This window comes from Folsomia candida, unplaced genomic scaffold (assembly GCF_002217175.1).
Source record: "Folsomia candida strain VU population unplaced genomic scaffold, ASM221717v1 Fcan01_Sc014, whole genome shotgun sequence".
Classification (NCBI taxonomy): Eukaryota; Metazoa; Arthropoda; class Collembola; order Entomobryomorpha; family Isotomidae; genus Folsomia; species Folsomia candida.
Window position 1 is genome coordinate 2,132,421 of NW_019091206.1, and position 16,517 is coordinate 2,148,937.

At 35.3% G+C, this 16,517-nt stretch overlaps 2 protein-coding genes across 11 annotated transcripts; both read right to left on the minus strand.

Annotated features, from left to right (window-relative positions):
- Nucleotides 1–1,453: 1,453 nt before the first annotated feature.
- On the minus strand, nucleotides 1,454–6,966 carry LOC110855891. Of its 9 annotated transcripts, none has more exons than XM_035856634.1 (10): nucleotides 6,639–6,966; nucleotides 6,383–6,549; nucleotides 6,167–6,208; nucleotides 5,722–5,821; nucleotides 5,422–5,654; nucleotides 4,795–5,112; nucleotides 3,986–4,204; nucleotides 3,283–3,564; nucleotides 2,844–3,195; nucleotides 1,454–2,712 (listed from the first exon to the last, which is right to left on the minus strand). In XM_035856634.1, exons 4-10 carry the CDS (start codon nucleotides 5,805–5,807, stop codon nucleotides 2,586–2,588), a joined length of 1,617 nt encoding a protein of 538 aa, XP_035712527.1. In that variant the 5' UTR covers nucleotides 5,808–5,821; nucleotides 6,167–6,208; nucleotides 6,383–6,549; nucleotides 6,639–6,966; the 3' UTR covers nucleotides 1,454–2,585. The 9 variants fall into 9 exon arrangements, with proteins under 9 accessions (XP_035712527.1, XP_021959990.1, XP_035712531.1 ...); XM_022104298.2 differs by having other exon boundaries at nucleotides 6,099–6,208; XM_035856638.1 differs by lacking the exon at nucleotides 6,383–6,549 and having other exon boundaries at nucleotides 6,794–6,966.
- A 1,374-nt stretch (nucleotides 6,967–8,340) lies between these two features.
- LOC118437597 lies at nucleotides 8,341–15,817 on the minus strand. Of its 2 annotated transcripts, XM_035856761.1 has the most exons (8): nucleotides 15,331–15,817; nucleotides 13,329–13,518; nucleotides 12,477–12,896; nucleotides 11,857–12,035; nucleotides 10,350–11,023; nucleotides 9,810–10,034; nucleotides 9,544–9,625; nucleotides 8,341–9,169 (listed from the first exon to the last, which is right to left on the minus strand). In XM_035856761.1, exons 5-8 carry the CDS (start codon nucleotides 10,659–10,661, stop codon nucleotides 9,048–9,050), a joined length of 741 nt encoding a protein of 246 aa, XP_035712654.1. In that variant the 5' UTR covers nucleotides 10,662–11,023; nucleotides 11,857–12,035; nucleotides 12,477–12,896; nucleotides 13,329–13,518; nucleotides 15,331–15,817; the 3' UTR covers nucleotides 8,341–9,047. The 2 variants fall into 2 exon arrangements, with proteins under 2 accessions (XP_035712654.1, XP_035712655.1); XM_035856762.1 differs by lacking the exons at nucleotides 13,329–13,518; nucleotides 15,331–15,817 and having other exon boundaries at nucleotides 12,477–13,301.
- Nucleotides 15,818–16,517: the final 700 nt, after the last annotated feature.

The window sequence follows — 16,517 nt, forward strand, 5'->3', positions numbered from 1 at the left end:
AATGCCTAATTTTTGCGTACCGTTTTCGTTGAAATTGAAAACTATAAGGAAAAATCTGGGATGGGGTTAGGTTCCAATTTTTTCCAAAATATTATATTCGTAACAACACTGGAAATTTAAAAAAAACGGTACCACACCCCTTTTATTGCTATATATTAGTGCCTCATTCCATAGGTACATTAACAGGTCAACAGTTGAATGGAAATCAATGAGTAAGGCGTGAAAATAAATTATTAAAAACCTGAAAAGCTTGACATTTTTCGGAAACATTTGACACTCAAGCCAAATTTTCCCTTCGTCGTAATTTTCATAGGTTCGTATGATATTTCTTATGAAATTATTTAAGTAGCTGCATTTTTTATTATTATCGCATCATATCCTTCAAAATTAAAATATAAAAATTTGTGGCCAGAAATGACCCTCTAATTGACCTGTTAATTCATAATTCAAATATTTACCATGTATGTGAGTATGCAGCAATGCTTGAAGTACGAACAGTATCAAAAACGGTAAGCAAAAATTATATACATATTTGCATGTTTTGTTGGATCCGACTATTTTATCGTGCCTGACAATAAAACTTTCCCACCACAATGTACACCTACATATGTCCATGTTCCCAAATTTTAAAATTCGCAAAAAATTTCTGGAAATTTCAAACTGACATGACCCCATCTAGAAATTCTCCAAGGATACAGTAAATGGACCTTGGATGACACGATACGAAATATACCCGAGATACTGGGATATGTTAAATTTTGAGTTGAAATGTAATAAGAAATATTTAGGCTGCTACATGCATATGTATATAGGGCAATCATTGTTACAATTTAGTTCGCTAGTGTGTACGTTTACTTTTATGCATTTTTATGTATGTACATACGTCTTGTACGGTGTGAAGAGTATTTGTGAATTTCAGGGCCCCATTCTTGTACCACTTTACATTTTATGAATACTAATTTAAAGTCTGTGCAACAAAATCACACCTATTGTATGATGTTTGGGCTTTGCTTTCGCCAAGTTTTAATAAAATCTAACTAACATAACTAACATAACTAATCTAAATGTAACATTCTCAAAAATATGTATATATGCATGTTGTAAATCTTGTTACTAAAATTGTTAGCCCGATGAAAGTAGAAGATTTCTACTGAAAGCTTGCAAAATAAACCAAGTTAATCAAATTATCCTCAAAATACCGCTGAGTAATGGACCACTATTAATAAAAGCTGTTCAGCCGTTTTGAAAAATACATGAGTCCACCTCTTTACCCGAACTTTATGATCCAGCCTGTAATGTTAAAATGTTGATCAATAACTAGGCTTAATGAGATAGTTAATTGATTAGTTAATTGATTACTTATTACTACTTGATTGGCTACTCAGCTTTTAAGCATTGATGTCACGACGTGTATGAACAAATTAATTCATAAATAACCTAAATAATCTTCAAATCAATACTTAATAATCTAGGATTATTAATCTTGAATTCATGGAAAGGTGACGATAGGGACATGACAAACTATTTACACAAATATGTGAACATTTAATAAATACATGTATTTAGATATATTACAATATTGAGCTCCGAAGTGTTCTGGGTTTAGAAACTTTGTAAAATATTCATCACAATAATAATTAATTCACTTTGATTATTTTCGAGTCGGTAAATTCAGTTTTTGGCCTGGTATTTGTCAAATTAATTTCCTATCTGGTTTTAATGTGTACAGTACGTTGAAACCAATAAAAAAGATAACTCTGATATTTTTCTACCACAAATCAATTTATCAGTCTAAAGCCCAATTTCTCAATAATTAACAAGTTTTCTTAATTTCAATAAGTATCCAAAAATCGAATAGATCAAGGGTTATAACACGGGAATTTTGGGTAATAAAGATACCTCTACCATATGCTGTGGAACGGCGGGGACATTGTGGGGACACTAACTTTGTGAGATAGGGAGAGGAGGAGCTTAATAGCATTGAAAAGATGGGGGCATTCTAAACTTCCATGGGGACATTGTACCCGATGTCCCCACGGTTCCACAGCCCTTAATCCCTAAATAAATTGGATTGATTGGGACATCCTGAAAAAGCCCAACAAATCCTTATCGACACCAAAACTGATGCTATTTATCAGTGCTGAAATCAAGGAGGGGCTTCTATTTCAGAGCAAATAATCAAACAATAAGCTACTGGAGAATAGCGAGTATGTATGTGCAAGTTTAATTGAAATGAAATTTAACTGTTGTCATTGACAACTTGTCAATATTGTTTTAATTAATTTTAGACCATTTGATGTAGTATAAAAGATATTTTGTATGCGATGACGTATAACGAAATTATTATTGGATACACAGAAGTATTCAAACTTTCCAGAATGGGAGACTCACCGACAGTACTTGCATAACTTAATATTTACTTGAAAGAACGTCCCTATTTTGCAGTCAATAATTTCCTTGACTTGCGTAACTGTCATCATTATTTATAAATTTTATCTTATTTATATATTTAAGAAGAACAAATTTTGAAACCATTAACACTTCTGAACGAGTTTTTCACAAAAAATCCTAATAATTATTTCCTTTCATGGCGGCGTTATATTTTCTTTGCACGAATTCATGTGCCGCATAACCCAGATTTTGCTGGCAAAGCGGGCCGTACATCGGGAACATCCAAACGGCCGATTCCCATCGTAAAATACGTAGTTTTGGCTGTCGAATTAAAAGATTGCTAAGTTTTAGAAATCACGCCCGATTTTTCATAGTTCAAATTTAAACATGACGATTTCCCAAAAAATGTAAATATGTATTTGAATTTAAATAGTTTTATATCTGTAAACAACCTGCCAGGTTTTGTGGACTTAATGCCAGGTTCGTTCAAATGTGACCCCGACGCTGTAGGCATTTCCTCTGCATCTTCAAATTCGAATAAGCATTCGTCCTCCTCCATTTTGACAGGTATGTTCTCAGGTTCGTCAGGATCGTCCAGTACAATGCACGGTTTCATTCCAGATTGGTAAATTTCGTCATCGTCGTCGATATACTCTAGAAAGGGGGCAGATACGGTGGATGATCCGTCGTCGTTATCGACCGGGTTTTCATCCACGTTTATGCACGAGGGTGGATTTGACTCCGGGATTTCCGCGGGGTCGATAGGGCCTGGTTTCTTTCTCGTGCAAGAGGTAGCGCCAGGATCTAAAAAAACATTATCCATTATTGCTTAGATAATCTTAGTCAGCCTAAATTCTATACGAATGAATCCTTACGAAATAAATTACTTACATTGATTCGGCGTGGAAACAAGGGACCAGCTAAAGACAGCGTCGTCGGTTGGATTATTTTCAATTTTTTTCCGTTTTGGTGGAACGCTTGGTTGGATTGGATTTGTCCTTTTGACATTTTTTAGATTCCTCGCCGTACTGTGATTGGTAGTAGAGGAAGTGGGATTTTCTCCTGCTGAAGACTGATATGAATTTGAAGAAGAGTTTGAATCGGAGGGGTTGTATTCTGGGTCTGACTCGGGGCGGTTAGTGCGGTCAGGCTTTCTAGTCGAAGCAGTAGGATCTGAAGTAATTAAGACACAAATATATTTAAAGAACTTTAGTAATACATTGTTCCTATGCCCGAAATTTTTGTACTGCATATGTAAAGCAGGAAAAAATATCCACAGGGGAAAGCATCCGAATAGCTTCGGTGTTCTCAATGCAAGCTAATTAGCTAAAATTGGCTAACTGCTAAACGACTGGACGGATATTAAAACACTTACGGGATTCACGACGACTTCGCATCGTTAGCAAAAAAAAACAAAGCTAGCAAGTTCGCGAAAATTTTGGCTTGAGAATTGGTTTGGTATATCTGCAGTATTTAGTTCGCAAAATTAAAAAATATGTTGCGATGCAAACTTGCAGTGAATACCCAGAAAAGGATAAAAAATTACAGGGGTTTCCCTTCCTCGAATAAAGTAAAAGCAACCTGTACTTCACACCTGGAGTGGAGACGCTAATCACCCAGTTGTACAACGACTCGTTACATGTTTCATTAACCCCGTTGCATCTTGTTGAAACGTTTTCATGGATTTGTTCTATTTTTGGTGAAGCGCTTTCATCAATTTCGTGAACTTCTGGTGAGATATTTTCACGAATTTGTTTCGCCAGTTGGCACCTTTTTTCAATCTCAGCTCTCCTCCGATTGGTAAATTGTTCGGCTTAAATAAATAAAAACACAATTTTTAGGGTTAGTTTTTAGATATTTTGAGACCGTGCTTTTTTTTATAAATTGTCAATTCATGACGAAATTATAGAAGAACGAAAATTCCCCTATAACCCCCGCCTGGATATCCCTGCCCTTCCATTAATCCAGTGTAGAAAAATCCCAGCTATGCCATTTAGGTGGGCAGGGAAATCCCAATCCTGCCATTTATCGTTCATCCGGAATTAATGGGCCATCCGAATTCCTATTAAGTTACGAGGCACCAATGCAAAATTTAGCTTTTTTTCCTACGAGTATCCAAAATTCAACCCATGCGTGGATTGAGTCCTCGCACAGCATGAAACGAAAAACGTTTCATGATATTAGTTAGGGCAAAATTGCCCCCACTTAGCCTCATTTTTAGCATTGGCCGATGGTCCATTACTTCTGGTGAACTATAATTGGGCTAGGATATCTAACCCCAAGGGAAATCCCGACTCTTCTCCTCACTGACCGTTCAAAAAGTTACAAACATCGCCACAACTTGCCTTAATCTTTAAAGATTGAATACTTACGGAATGAATATTTGAAATTAACTATTTTTACCATTGTCGCGGAGACTTGTTTGCACGATCGTTCTGATCCGTTCTCTTAACGTTAATATTTCACGGTCCAATTCCCACACTTTGCCGACCATGGTGAGACAATCGGTGCAAGATTTTCTGCCATCGGCGGGATACATGAGCGAGGAGGAGGCATCGTTGACGAGACCTTGTTTAAAGCCCTCTTCATTTAAGAGCTCCTTGAAGAGGTGGATTTGCCTGGTAATGTGGTCGTTGTGGGGAACGTTGGTGATCAATGTAGAGCAGAGGAAGCAAGATGTACCAGGATGTACGGATTGGGGTCCTGAGGGTGGTTCTGTCACTGGAAGGAAAATATGAGCTTGAATTTGACCTTGCCATCGCATATAACTAGTCGAAGGAACCATAGCTGGAAATCGACCACGGTCCACTAGACCATTTTGGTTGGTCCATGGACCACGGAATGATGGACCATGGACCAATATTTTGCGAGCTATGGAAGGTCCAAACAAGTAGGTACCAACTAGCAAGAGATGTCGAAATAATTATAATACTGAATTACACATATGTATATCCATAAACAGAAATAATGTAGATGTATGTCCCGACATTTTTTTAATAAATTCGAAGCCATAAAATGTGACACGCTTACGCTGAGAAACTCCCACAATCACATATCTCTGTTCGCACAGGAGTAAAGATGGGACAGGATTACCGATCAGGACTCTTTTGTTTTTATTATTTCCCGCCTGTTGGACCAAGTGGCTGGGAAAATGTCTACTGCAAACCAATGACTGCTTTGAGGGCTCCCAATGACAATCGTTCTTTAACTCTCGCACGAGATTGATCCATTTTTGTCGCCAGTAATTGTTATTATTTGGGATTCTGGACGTAAAAAAAGACACAATTTCTTACTGCACAATAAACAAGGATGAATCAAGTATTCAAATACCGGTGGAATGATAAATTTGGATGATGTAGTCTGTCACTTGGTCTACAGGTCGGTATGACGCATAGCCTGTGATCGTAATTCCGCATGTCTAGCTGTGTTCCTGTGTCGTAAAATATTTCAATTAGTCCAAGAGAAAATATAACAAAAATATCGGTGGCCCATCCTGACAGTCATAATTTAGAAATCAGACCAACCTGCGTGAAAATTAGCTAAATTTAGACTGGTGACTCAACAGTGGTGAGTTCAAAAATACCTTTCTTTTATGCAAAATTCAAGACTAAAATTTTTGAAATCAGTGGTATTTTTTCTCTCCAATTGTCCAATTGAAAATTACAAATTAAGTTATGTATGGTGAACAAAATTCGAAAATTTTCTACCCTCTTTTCTATTAGGTGCGAAGAAAAACTATTCCAACCAATAGATAGATTAATCTGAATTTATTCACTTAGCTGCGACCGGTTTCGCCGTTAAATACAGCTTCATCAGGCTGCGAAATCACAAATTTTTTTCAAAATGAGATAAGTATGTAGTATAATAAAATAAAATAAAATCATACGATTTAAGATTTACGATTATATCAAAAAATTTTAAAGTTATAAATTATATATTATATTACTTATATATGTATGTATGTACGCCATTACAATAAAGGTGCTCTTACTCTTTTAAATAGAAAACTCCCTAAAAGTTGTAATTTTCAATTCCGATGAAAGCATTTTTGCATTTAAATTCAAAATTCAATTTGAGCTTAGTATCGTCATACAAAAAATATCGACAAAATCTGAGCAATCACTTGATGATAAATATTCTTTCCAAAGTTTTCCATTGCTGTAAAATATTTACAAATCGAATAAGCCACAAAAAAATTAACAACGATAAAAATAATCAAAAAAGTAGGAAATTACTTTCAGACTTACGGGTAGGTTATGTATTTACGTTGCTAATTATGCCGATTAGAAGATAAAGTACTTATTTATTTGCGAAAATGAGACACAAATGTCAATAACATTGGATTAAAAATTTTGGCGTTTATTTAACGTAAATTAACGAGAAAGTGATTTAAATTGATAACCTGTTTCAACTTGGTTTCCCAAAATGCTACATTATTTTATTTATGTAATGAAACAGTTAAATATTTATGAATTATTTCTGGCAACATTATTTGTTTTGTTATTATTATTATTTCGTGGAAAGAAAGTAGATGATGATGCTTGCCGCGGTTGGTTTCCGGGTTGTACTTTAAGGACAGTGCAGCATGTATGTGGAAGATTTGCTTGTAGGAATTAAACTATCCGGCGAAAATACAATGGTACCTAAAATATAGAATAATACAATATTTGTTGTTGGTCTTATCGATCGCATTCTTTATATGCGTACCTGTTTCATCATCATCACACAGGCCACCTCTGTTTTCATACTTTTTGCAAAGTTGTACATATTCTATACTTATTGTTGCTAGTCACCTCATTTGCATAAATCTCACGATGCCCGTTTCGGCGATACGGGATATTAATGTTAAGGAAACTCTATATCTCTCGTGAATGCGTCAAAATATGCAAATGAGGTGACTAGCAACAATAATTATAGAGTACGTCGCGAAGAACTTTCTCTAAAATTATTATTGCGGGCCACCTCAATATGAACATATGTACATACATAAATACTCCATAATTATTGTTGCGGGTACCCTCATTTGGATAAATCTCACGATGCCCATTTCGGCGATACGGGGTTTCAATGTTAAGGAAACTCTATATCTCTATCGAATTCGTCAAAATATGCAAATGAGGTGACTAGCCGAAAAAATTCTAGAGTAACTAAAAGTTTGGGGAAATCGAGATTTCCAAAGGAATATGTACCGAAATTGTGACAACTACTTGGTGGAAACACTTTTTCATACAATTTTATTTTAGTGGTCCATTACTCAGCGGTATTTTAAGGATAATTTGATTAACTTGGTTTATTTTGCAAGCTTTAATTTTATTTTACGCTGTTTACAGCTACAGAACACTGATTTCAAGGCTGTTAGATTAATGGATAAATTAATAATTAATGATTGGTTCATTAACCAAAATTTAAAAGGTTAATTAATTAATGACTAAGGATTGCCGAAAAATTAACAATTAATTTATTAAGAAAATTATGTGCATATGTGTATGCGTATGTACATTAAAAGATCACCCAATTTTCATTCTTTAAACTGCATTCTTTAAATACTCACAACATAATGTGGGGATTCGCGTGAACGTCGCAAATGTGGCATGCGTCGCATAGCAACATATGTAAGTTGCGAAGCATGCGAAGCTTCGCAAGTTTTCAAAAAATTTACCATAGAAAATGCACTTGCGAAGCTTGCGAATTAAAAAAGGCTTCATTTATCGTCGCAAGTTTTCTACGCAAGTTCCTCTTATATCTCCAAAACTCGTAATTTTAATTTTAATTTTAGCAACGATATTTAAAAATCAAGGGAAATGCAGAAAACTCAAATAATAAAAGTTTGCGAAAATTAAATACAGGTGCGTTCACGTTCATAATTTTTGGAAATAAATATAACGCTTTTAATTATGATTTTTTTAAATATGCAATTTTTGGAAATTATGTTTTTTTTAACTGATTTTTTTATTATTTGTAATTTTTATAAGTTTGTTACAAAAAAATCGAAAAAATTCTTTAGACAAAGAATTTCATAAAACTATAAACTTGTTATAGAGCGAGTGGTGCAAATTGAGGTTAAAGTGAGAAATTTTGCAACACGCACATACTATACATGTTTCGGGATTTGCAACCAACTTTTCAATTATTTGCTTGAAAGATTTTGCACAATTAATTAAATTTCAAAATAATCGCAAATCAACAAAATTTCATAATTTCGAAAATATTTCATGATTTCAACAAACAAATTATAATTTTTAAAAATTTCATAATTTAAAATAAAATTTCGACAAATGTTCGATTATCTCCTAAATTTGCGAAATGGTGGCTTTTTTTGAAAATTTCGAGGAAGAATCAAAAAAGCTAGACATTTTAATTTAGAAAAAATAATGTAAAATCTTGAAATAAATGGATCCATCGGAATAAATCCACGATTGAAATGAGAGTCGAATATTACGTTGCAAAACCGCCTTGTTTTTACGCATATTTTGCGAAATATTTTGCTTCAACCTAAATTTGCACCACAAGTTCCATTTAAAAGTTTTAGTTTCACAAAATTATCTGTCGAATGGCACTAATTTGGATCAAATATCGATTACGCATAAGTTAAGTGTCCCTTGTAGGTAAAAATTATTCCCAATCATTGAAATTGTTGTAGTAGGCCTCATCGCTCTTCAACTTTCTCGAACTACTTTGCTCCCCACGTTGAAAATGTCAGTTTTCAATGTTTTCTCGACAAGATTGTACATCTCGGCCTGTAACAGGCCAATTTCCCAGATCAAGTAGCGAATTGTATCTGCAGTGGGAAAAAATATATTTAACTTAATTATTAAACAATGTATAACTTGGGCAGATATTTGCCTTGCAGGACGGCACAAACATATTCCGACCCCGGGTTTTACAATTTTTGAGGTTTTACATAAAATTCCTTCGAAAAAAACAACTTTGTGATATTTGTTCAACCAGAATTAAGTTCGGCGGAATTTCTTTAATCTTTGCAAATACAGGGTGGCATGATATGTCACAAATATTGAGTAAGATAAAGTAGAACCCGAGTAAAACTCCTAAACCGACGGAAACCTTAGTAAAACCTCATATGCTGTACGAATTTAGTACCAAAACCCGGGGTTCTGCGTACCCCTGACTCCCCGGAATATCACCCTCACTAACCAAATAGTTGTTCCTGTCGACCCTGGTCCAGTAGTCCGCTTTCCCGTAGTTCGGTTCCGGTAGCCTCGGATCCCGTAGCATCCTAAATTAGCACAAATCGCAACTTCATATTGATGAATTAACAACTAATCTCTGTTTTAATTAAACGCCGCCATTATTTAAGCCTTTCCGCGCCCAAATTTCAACTTGTTCCCTCTCAAGATGCATTTGTTGATAAAATTAAAAATTTAAATTGAACCAATGCTACCACAAATTTATACAGGTACCTGTTGATCCCCACTTTTCTTCTTGGGTAGTCTTCCCGACGGGGTGAAGTTTTTGAGTTCATCCTTTTTAAACAGTTGCTTCAGTAGGAAGTTTGTTCCCAGGGAAATCGGCCCCGCGGCCCGGTAGATTTCATCCGCCTTGACCCAGGTCGTCTTCGAGTAAGCGTGTGACCTCGTCTCGACCACAAGTGTCCCATCCGACTGCTTTTTCTCAATCCCAACCGTCTAAAAAAGTCAAATAGGCGTGAATTTATGTATTACTTAATTTGTTGTATTTTTATAATATATGAAAGTTTATATTTCTTAAACATCGTCGAAAATACAGAAATTTACTTAGAAACATACTTGGACGATTTAGGACAGAATAAATTTGGTTTACAAAGAAAATTCGAAAGTTATCGCCAAAAAATGGTCAGAAAGCCCTATTTTTGCGGGCTTTCGTACATAATTTTTTATGAAAACAGTTTTTGGTAAATTTTGAATATGTACATATAAATTTCCAGGATTTTTCGAAACTTTCCGATCTCTGCCGTTACGTACCAGAAAAACCATGATGGTCTCGGTGCATCCAGTCAGCAACAATTTGGGCTCAATTCCTCTCAGCGTCTTGTTCAATTTCAAAGCTTCAAGATACACCCGGTCATACGGTTTATCTTCGACGGAAAAATTGTTAAAGTTTCCGAAATGAATAATCTGCGAAGCGTTTGTACTAAACACATGCTCGTCCGATGCGTTTATTCCCGTATTTGGTATAAAGCCCAAAATCTTAATCGTATTTGTAGTTCCTTGCCCCTGGTCAAACGGTTGTTCCCCTATATCCATTTGAATATGGTTGCTTGAAGTGGTCGCCATTTCAGCGACATCTTGCGAACTTGCTGCAGTTGTAGCGTTTGCAAATGTTCCCACGTCGGAAGAACCTTGTCCCAATGGCGGCAATACCAAATCAGACAAGATTGTTTCCAAGTTCAGGTTTAAGTCGGGGGGAATTTGATTCGAATTTCCCCCTCCCGCAATATCCACACTCCCGGTAGCTTGTTGATCTATAAGTTCAACCCGCTTGAGCACGTTTGCAGTGCCGTAAATGAGCACCTCATTGTTTATCCTGATGCACTCGTCCCGCGTGGGAAACACGTTGTGGGATACGATTCTGGAATCAAATTCTTCTTTGTCCCCGTCACGGAGGGATCGTCGCTCGTAAAGGAATTTAGACCCACCTGATGAACAAGCACAAGTTTAAAGTTAAAAGTTAAAGGTAAAAGTTATTCACCTTTACTTTTAAATATGTATTTAGTAGTTGCTCATTTCTTTTGTTTGGTAGCGATAGGGTTTTTTTTTATTTACAAACCGTAAAATCTCTAATGGAGGCCGGATCAAAAATATTTTTTGATTTACCACGACACAAATTACGACCGGGTCTACAATAATGGCTGCATGGAAAAATAAGAAGGCGAATCTTGCATTCGTACATCTGGCCATAATAAAGGACCCTGGCTTAATTGGTGTCGTAATAATTCGTGCGCAGCAAACATGTTTTTTCCGCCTCCATTGGAAGTTTTACGGTATATGGTAGAAAAAATAGGAAAAAATCAAACAAGACATTTTTCTTCACGTAATTTAGGAATCGAAATATCGGAATATTTAGGAATAAGGCGTTTCAAGTTGGAAGTTTATCGAGTTGAATTTTTTTGTAATAGTTTTTTCTATTAGAAATATATTTTTTTTTAATTTCCTGGACAAGACAACCTGTTTTGGTTTCGGGAATTTTTTCTACTAAATTTATCCAAAATGTGTACATATAGAACATTTAAAAAATTTAAGTAGGTAAATTTTGATTTTGACACCCAGATTCCTAAATTACCCGATGAAAAATGTCTCACATAATTTTTTCTATGTGTAATACATCGAAAAATCAATCGCTATCAGTTAATAAACAAAAAAGCTACATAGAAATAAACAATTGCCGTCCCTAGTTCATAATACTACATAATTCAACTATGGTTTGATGTTATCCGTCAGATAAGTACGAATATGTATGAATCCTTCTTACGATAAATCGCGGTAAGTTTTGGCGGGTCAATGTCGTCCACGGACTTGAAAGCGGTCAAGTTTTTTGTCGAAATCCAATCTTAATATTGTACTGGACAGTCTAGCGGCTACATTTTCGATGGAATGCTTCCCCTGCTTGAATGCCTTTCGCCACCTCAAGTCGCTAAATTGTACGGCGTCCTAACATCAGAATAAATAATTCGATTAAATTTCTTACCACAGTTTCAACAGCGAATTTAAAATTAAGCGAGGTAACAGAATTTTAACAGTTTGGAGCAAATTGTATTGCAAAGTGGTCTCATTTCAGGGCCAGATTTTGCGATGATAAATTTTTTCATAATAAAAAATTAATCTAAATAAAAACTTATAATGTAAGGAACACTGCTTGCCAGGAATTAAAAATGCGGCGGAGCAACAGTATTACGCAAATATATTGCTATCCTGCCTAAGTTTGAAGGTGACAGAGTGTAAAAAAACTCAATCATTTTTTAAATTCTGTGGTCAAAGTAGATAAATTGGATAATTAAATATTTCATTACGAATAATTCCAAAATTTGGCCATGAATAAAATCTGTGTAGCAAACATAACGGATAAGATTTTTTTTTAATTCTAAACCTCACCACAAATTGATCCGTATTACTTTGAATAGTACTTTTCGTCAAGGACGCCGCTATTTGAGCTGTATTCAACTTAACATCAGGACTTCGTCCAACGTAGTCGACACACTTTTTGTACAATTCTTCAAACTTTGTATCCTCTTTTTCGGTTTCTTCCAATCGGGCGAGTTCAGAAAATTCAAAATCCCAATAATTAAGGTTGACGGAAAAGTCTGTCGATTCTTGACGTCTTTCTTGCTCGACGACGTGTCGAAGGTGCTCAACCGGGTTCAATTTTTTCAAGATATCGTCTATTTCCTTGGCGCCGCTTTGCACGGACGGCGGCGGGATAGTGGCAATGAGTTCGGAAAATTCGAGAGGAAAAGACCACGGATCGATGTGGGTGTTTTGATCAAATTTTTGACATCATCCATGCCGCAGCTCCTAAACATTTAATGCGCATTTCATATTTAGATTGATCAAATATCCAAGTGCAACTGATAAATATATCTTAGAATTTAACGTATACTTAATGAATGGCCCCTCGTTAAAACCTTGGCGACAAATTACACCTATTTTAAAAATTTCCTATTGACTATTTATAAATATGTGCCAAAATCGTGAATGGTAGTGGAAAATGGAATTGAAAAACTTGTCTGTAAACCGGGAAAGTTCATTAGAATTGTGCTGCTTCAGTGAATTTTTCCAGTCTAAACCTTCAACTCTTTCTGCTTCAAGTCAATGTTAGAAAATGGAATTTTGGAGTTTTTAGTTGTCGGAACAAAGGCAAGCTCGAAATTGGTCGCCAACGGCGTTTCGTGAAATTTAATGTGGTATTTAAGAGGTTAATGATGCATATATAAATTATTAAATTACTCCTTAAGATTTCCAGCATGTTCCGCCTCGCCGTTAAATCAGCGTCAATCACACGTCGACATTGATCCGTAAGAAGGGCAACATAAAGAAATTTTATCGTGGGGAGAAAATCCAACTGATTAAATGCTCGCGCCCAGTCGACAGGTTTTATCCGAATTTCGAAAACCCCATTGCACCCGTGCATCGGAATCTGGGAAATAAATACATGCACAAATTATTCTTGTATTAATTTTGCAAAACTAATTTCCCTCGTAGTCACCCCTAGTGTTTTTCTTCACTTTGATAATTGTAACTCTTAATGACGTGTAGCTTTCGCAAAAATATATTTTTTCAGAAGACGAATATATTTCTTAAGAATTTAGCAGTTTGTCATTTGTAAAACCGTTAACTACGTATATAATAAAGTGTATGTAAATATGTACGTAAATGCAAAAATGAAATAAATGGATAAAATGGAAAAATATCCGGTAAAATATCTACCTTTTTCCTTCACATATTTACATAGCGTATTCTTTGTTTCGCAAATTTCTGATAATTTCACAAAATTTTGAAACCTATTTATTTTTCAAATTAATATCCAGATTCCTAAATATCATAACAGATATGATTTCCGATCATCCCACAGAAAATAAGAAACACGAAATACATATTTCCGTACATACGAGGGCGATTCGCTGGTATTTTAGACTCACCATGCAGGGATGGTAATGGGGCAAAAATTTTTGCATTGTGATACAATTTGGAACCATTTAGTCAGGTGTGATTTTTTTAACTTCCTAGGTGAAACAGTAAATTAACCAAAATTCCCCGAAATTGAGCTCGACAGAAAAAATGTCAGATTTCCAAATCAAATATCGCGCAGTCATCGAGTTTTTAATGCTGGAAGGTCAATCGGTGGCGCAGACCAATGATCTCCGGCTTTAATTTTATGGCAAAATATTTTGTTCGAAACACAACATACCAGTTTGGATTTATCTTTTTTAAAGTGGACGAAAAATTTCCCCGCGTCACGGCTCGCCAAAATGCAAAAAACCTGTTTCTTCTGTATAAAACCTCAAAAAACTTAAAAGCCAAAAATGCGAAAATTAGGATCCAACCTGTTTCAAGTAACCGAGGACATGCGCATTTGGAAAAAATGTAATTGTTGTTGTCTAATTATAACCTCGCAAAGTTAGCAGTGTTCGCCAGGGGCGTCTGAAATTTGCTTTCACAAGCTGAGCAACAAAATTTATCTAACATGCAAGTTTAAATTGTAATACTACGGGAGAATATATGATTCTCATAACATTTTGATAACCGATCACAACTATCTGGCATTGCATAATGACCAATATCTCAGGTACCAGTTTACGTAGGGAAAATCTGGGGATCAGGAACGTGGACGGGACACAAAAATTTGGAAATTACGAGAGTAATTAATTAAATTTTATTTCCGAGTTTTCTTAATTATTGTCATACAAAACTTAATTTCATAAAATATTAAGATAAATTATCTACTTCACGCAACAAATTTGAAGTGCCTATGTGCTTCCAGTGTAGAGATATGCATAGTCAAAGAAAGAATTTGTGAATTTTTTCAACGACGAAAATCAAAGAAAATGGTCACTTTTTGCGAGGACTGTTGAAGATGACAATCCCTTCCCACTGTTAAGCCACCTACCGCACAGTCCACACTGAACCCTTATCGATTATAATTTACTTCGAAGCCTGACGACTTCAAGGAAAAAAAGATTTTCATCGGATAATGAAATAAAATCGTATATTTTCTAGTATTTTAGAGGTCTTGACGAATCTTTTTTTTTCTGAGGGTATGTTGTGTCTAAATTCCTAAAAATGGGAGGCTTGTGCTTTGCGGGATGGAAACTACATTGAAAAATAAATTTTAAAATATTGTGGAAAATTGGTCCTTCATGGTGAGTCTAAAATACCACCGAATCGCCCTGGTACACTAAAATTTATCCTAAAAATATGGTATACATCATTTCAATTATATCAGACTTACATTCCTTATGACCAAGTCGTAATTGAGGAAAGGCTTGTAATAAATGATGTGCTCACTCCCCGTCTTCTTCTGAACCGAAGAATCCGTTTCAGTTTGGAAAAATTGACGTGAGCTGATACCTTCTTGTTTGCATATTTCATAAAAAAATTTGTCCGTGATGCTGTCATTTAATTTTTCATGTCCCCGTTTTTCCGCCGATTTCTCCCCAATAGGTGAACAGCTTGCCATAATTCCGTTCAAATTATGGAGAAAAGTTTACTTGAATTAATTTAACACTTTTTAAAACCGACCCGAAAATGTAATAAAACTTGATTAATTAAGTTTGTCTCTGTATAAATTAACGCATACGGTAATCGAATTAGTAAAAAAAATGTTTGTCCATTATTTGATTATTAACTTTATGAATTAACTTTATGAATGTAAAACAATCGCAATTTTCTATGAGCCGAAGTCAGATGAGGAGAGTGCATATTCAATACTGACGGGATGCGATTTGGATACATATGTATTTATTCTTCGTTAAATTAACTTATGCACATATACATACATGGATCCATCGCTTAAATATAATTGATAACTACTGGTGAAGTGGGACAAAGTCGTGTCGGGCAGGGTCGGCTTGTTGCAATTCATGTAACAAGCAGCAGTTACATATGTACATATGCATGTAGCTAAACTCGCGAATGATCTTGTTCGTCATGACGAGGTTACGTAATTCGCGAATCCTTCGTGGAGGAACGTAAAGAATGTGACACATAAAGAATTTGACTGATTTGTCGAAAATTTTCTACCCGTACAGCGACAAATTCTTGATATTTTCTAATGTCTAATTTTGTAATTAACACGAGAAGTGTAATGTTCAAGTAAAATACAAGACGCGCTTTAGGCACGGTCCTGGGTTATGGAATGAGTCATATACCCATGAGATTTGGTGGTTGTTAGGCTGGAATGTGGAGTCATGACGAGATTTTTGTATACTTTGATTTGCAAATTAGTCATAAATATTATCTTATGATCGAGGGAGAAAAACAACACTTCCTGTGGAATGAGTAGATATTTATTAATTACTTTCTCCCTGTTGCAAAAACAGTAAAATTAGTACGAAAATTAAAATTAGGAGAGAATTTAGTATTTATTTCAACTTTGACCCATACATGTATGTACATATGCATGCATATGTAAATGTA

Bases quoted from the DNA above. Each gene is read 5' to 3' on its own strand.
- LOC110855891 (XM_022104297.2), bottom strand. From the start codon at position 5,807: ATGCGGAATTACGATCACAGGCTATGCGTCATACCGACCTGTAGACCA. The intron at 5,113-5,421 runs GTAAGCGTGTCA...TTTTCCTTCCAG, and splicing joins GATTGTGGGAGTTTCTCAGC to TGACAGAACCACCCTCAGGA. The intron at 3,565-3,985 runs GTGTGAAGTACA...TAATTACTTCAG, and splicing joins GATTAGCGTCTCCACTCCAG to ATCCTACTGCTTCGACTAGA.
- LOC118437597 (XM_035856761.1), bottom strand. From the start codon at position 10,661: ATGGCGACCACTTCAAGCAACCATATTCAAATGGATATAGGGGAACAA. The intron at 10,035-10,349 runs GTACGTAACGGC...TGACTTTTTTAG, and splicing joins AGACCATCATGGTTTTTCTG to ACGGTTGGGATTGAGAAAAA. The intron at 9,170-9,543 runs GTTAGTGAGGGT...TTCCCACTGCAG, and splicing joins TCGACAGGAACAACTATTTG to ATACAATTCGCTACTTGATC.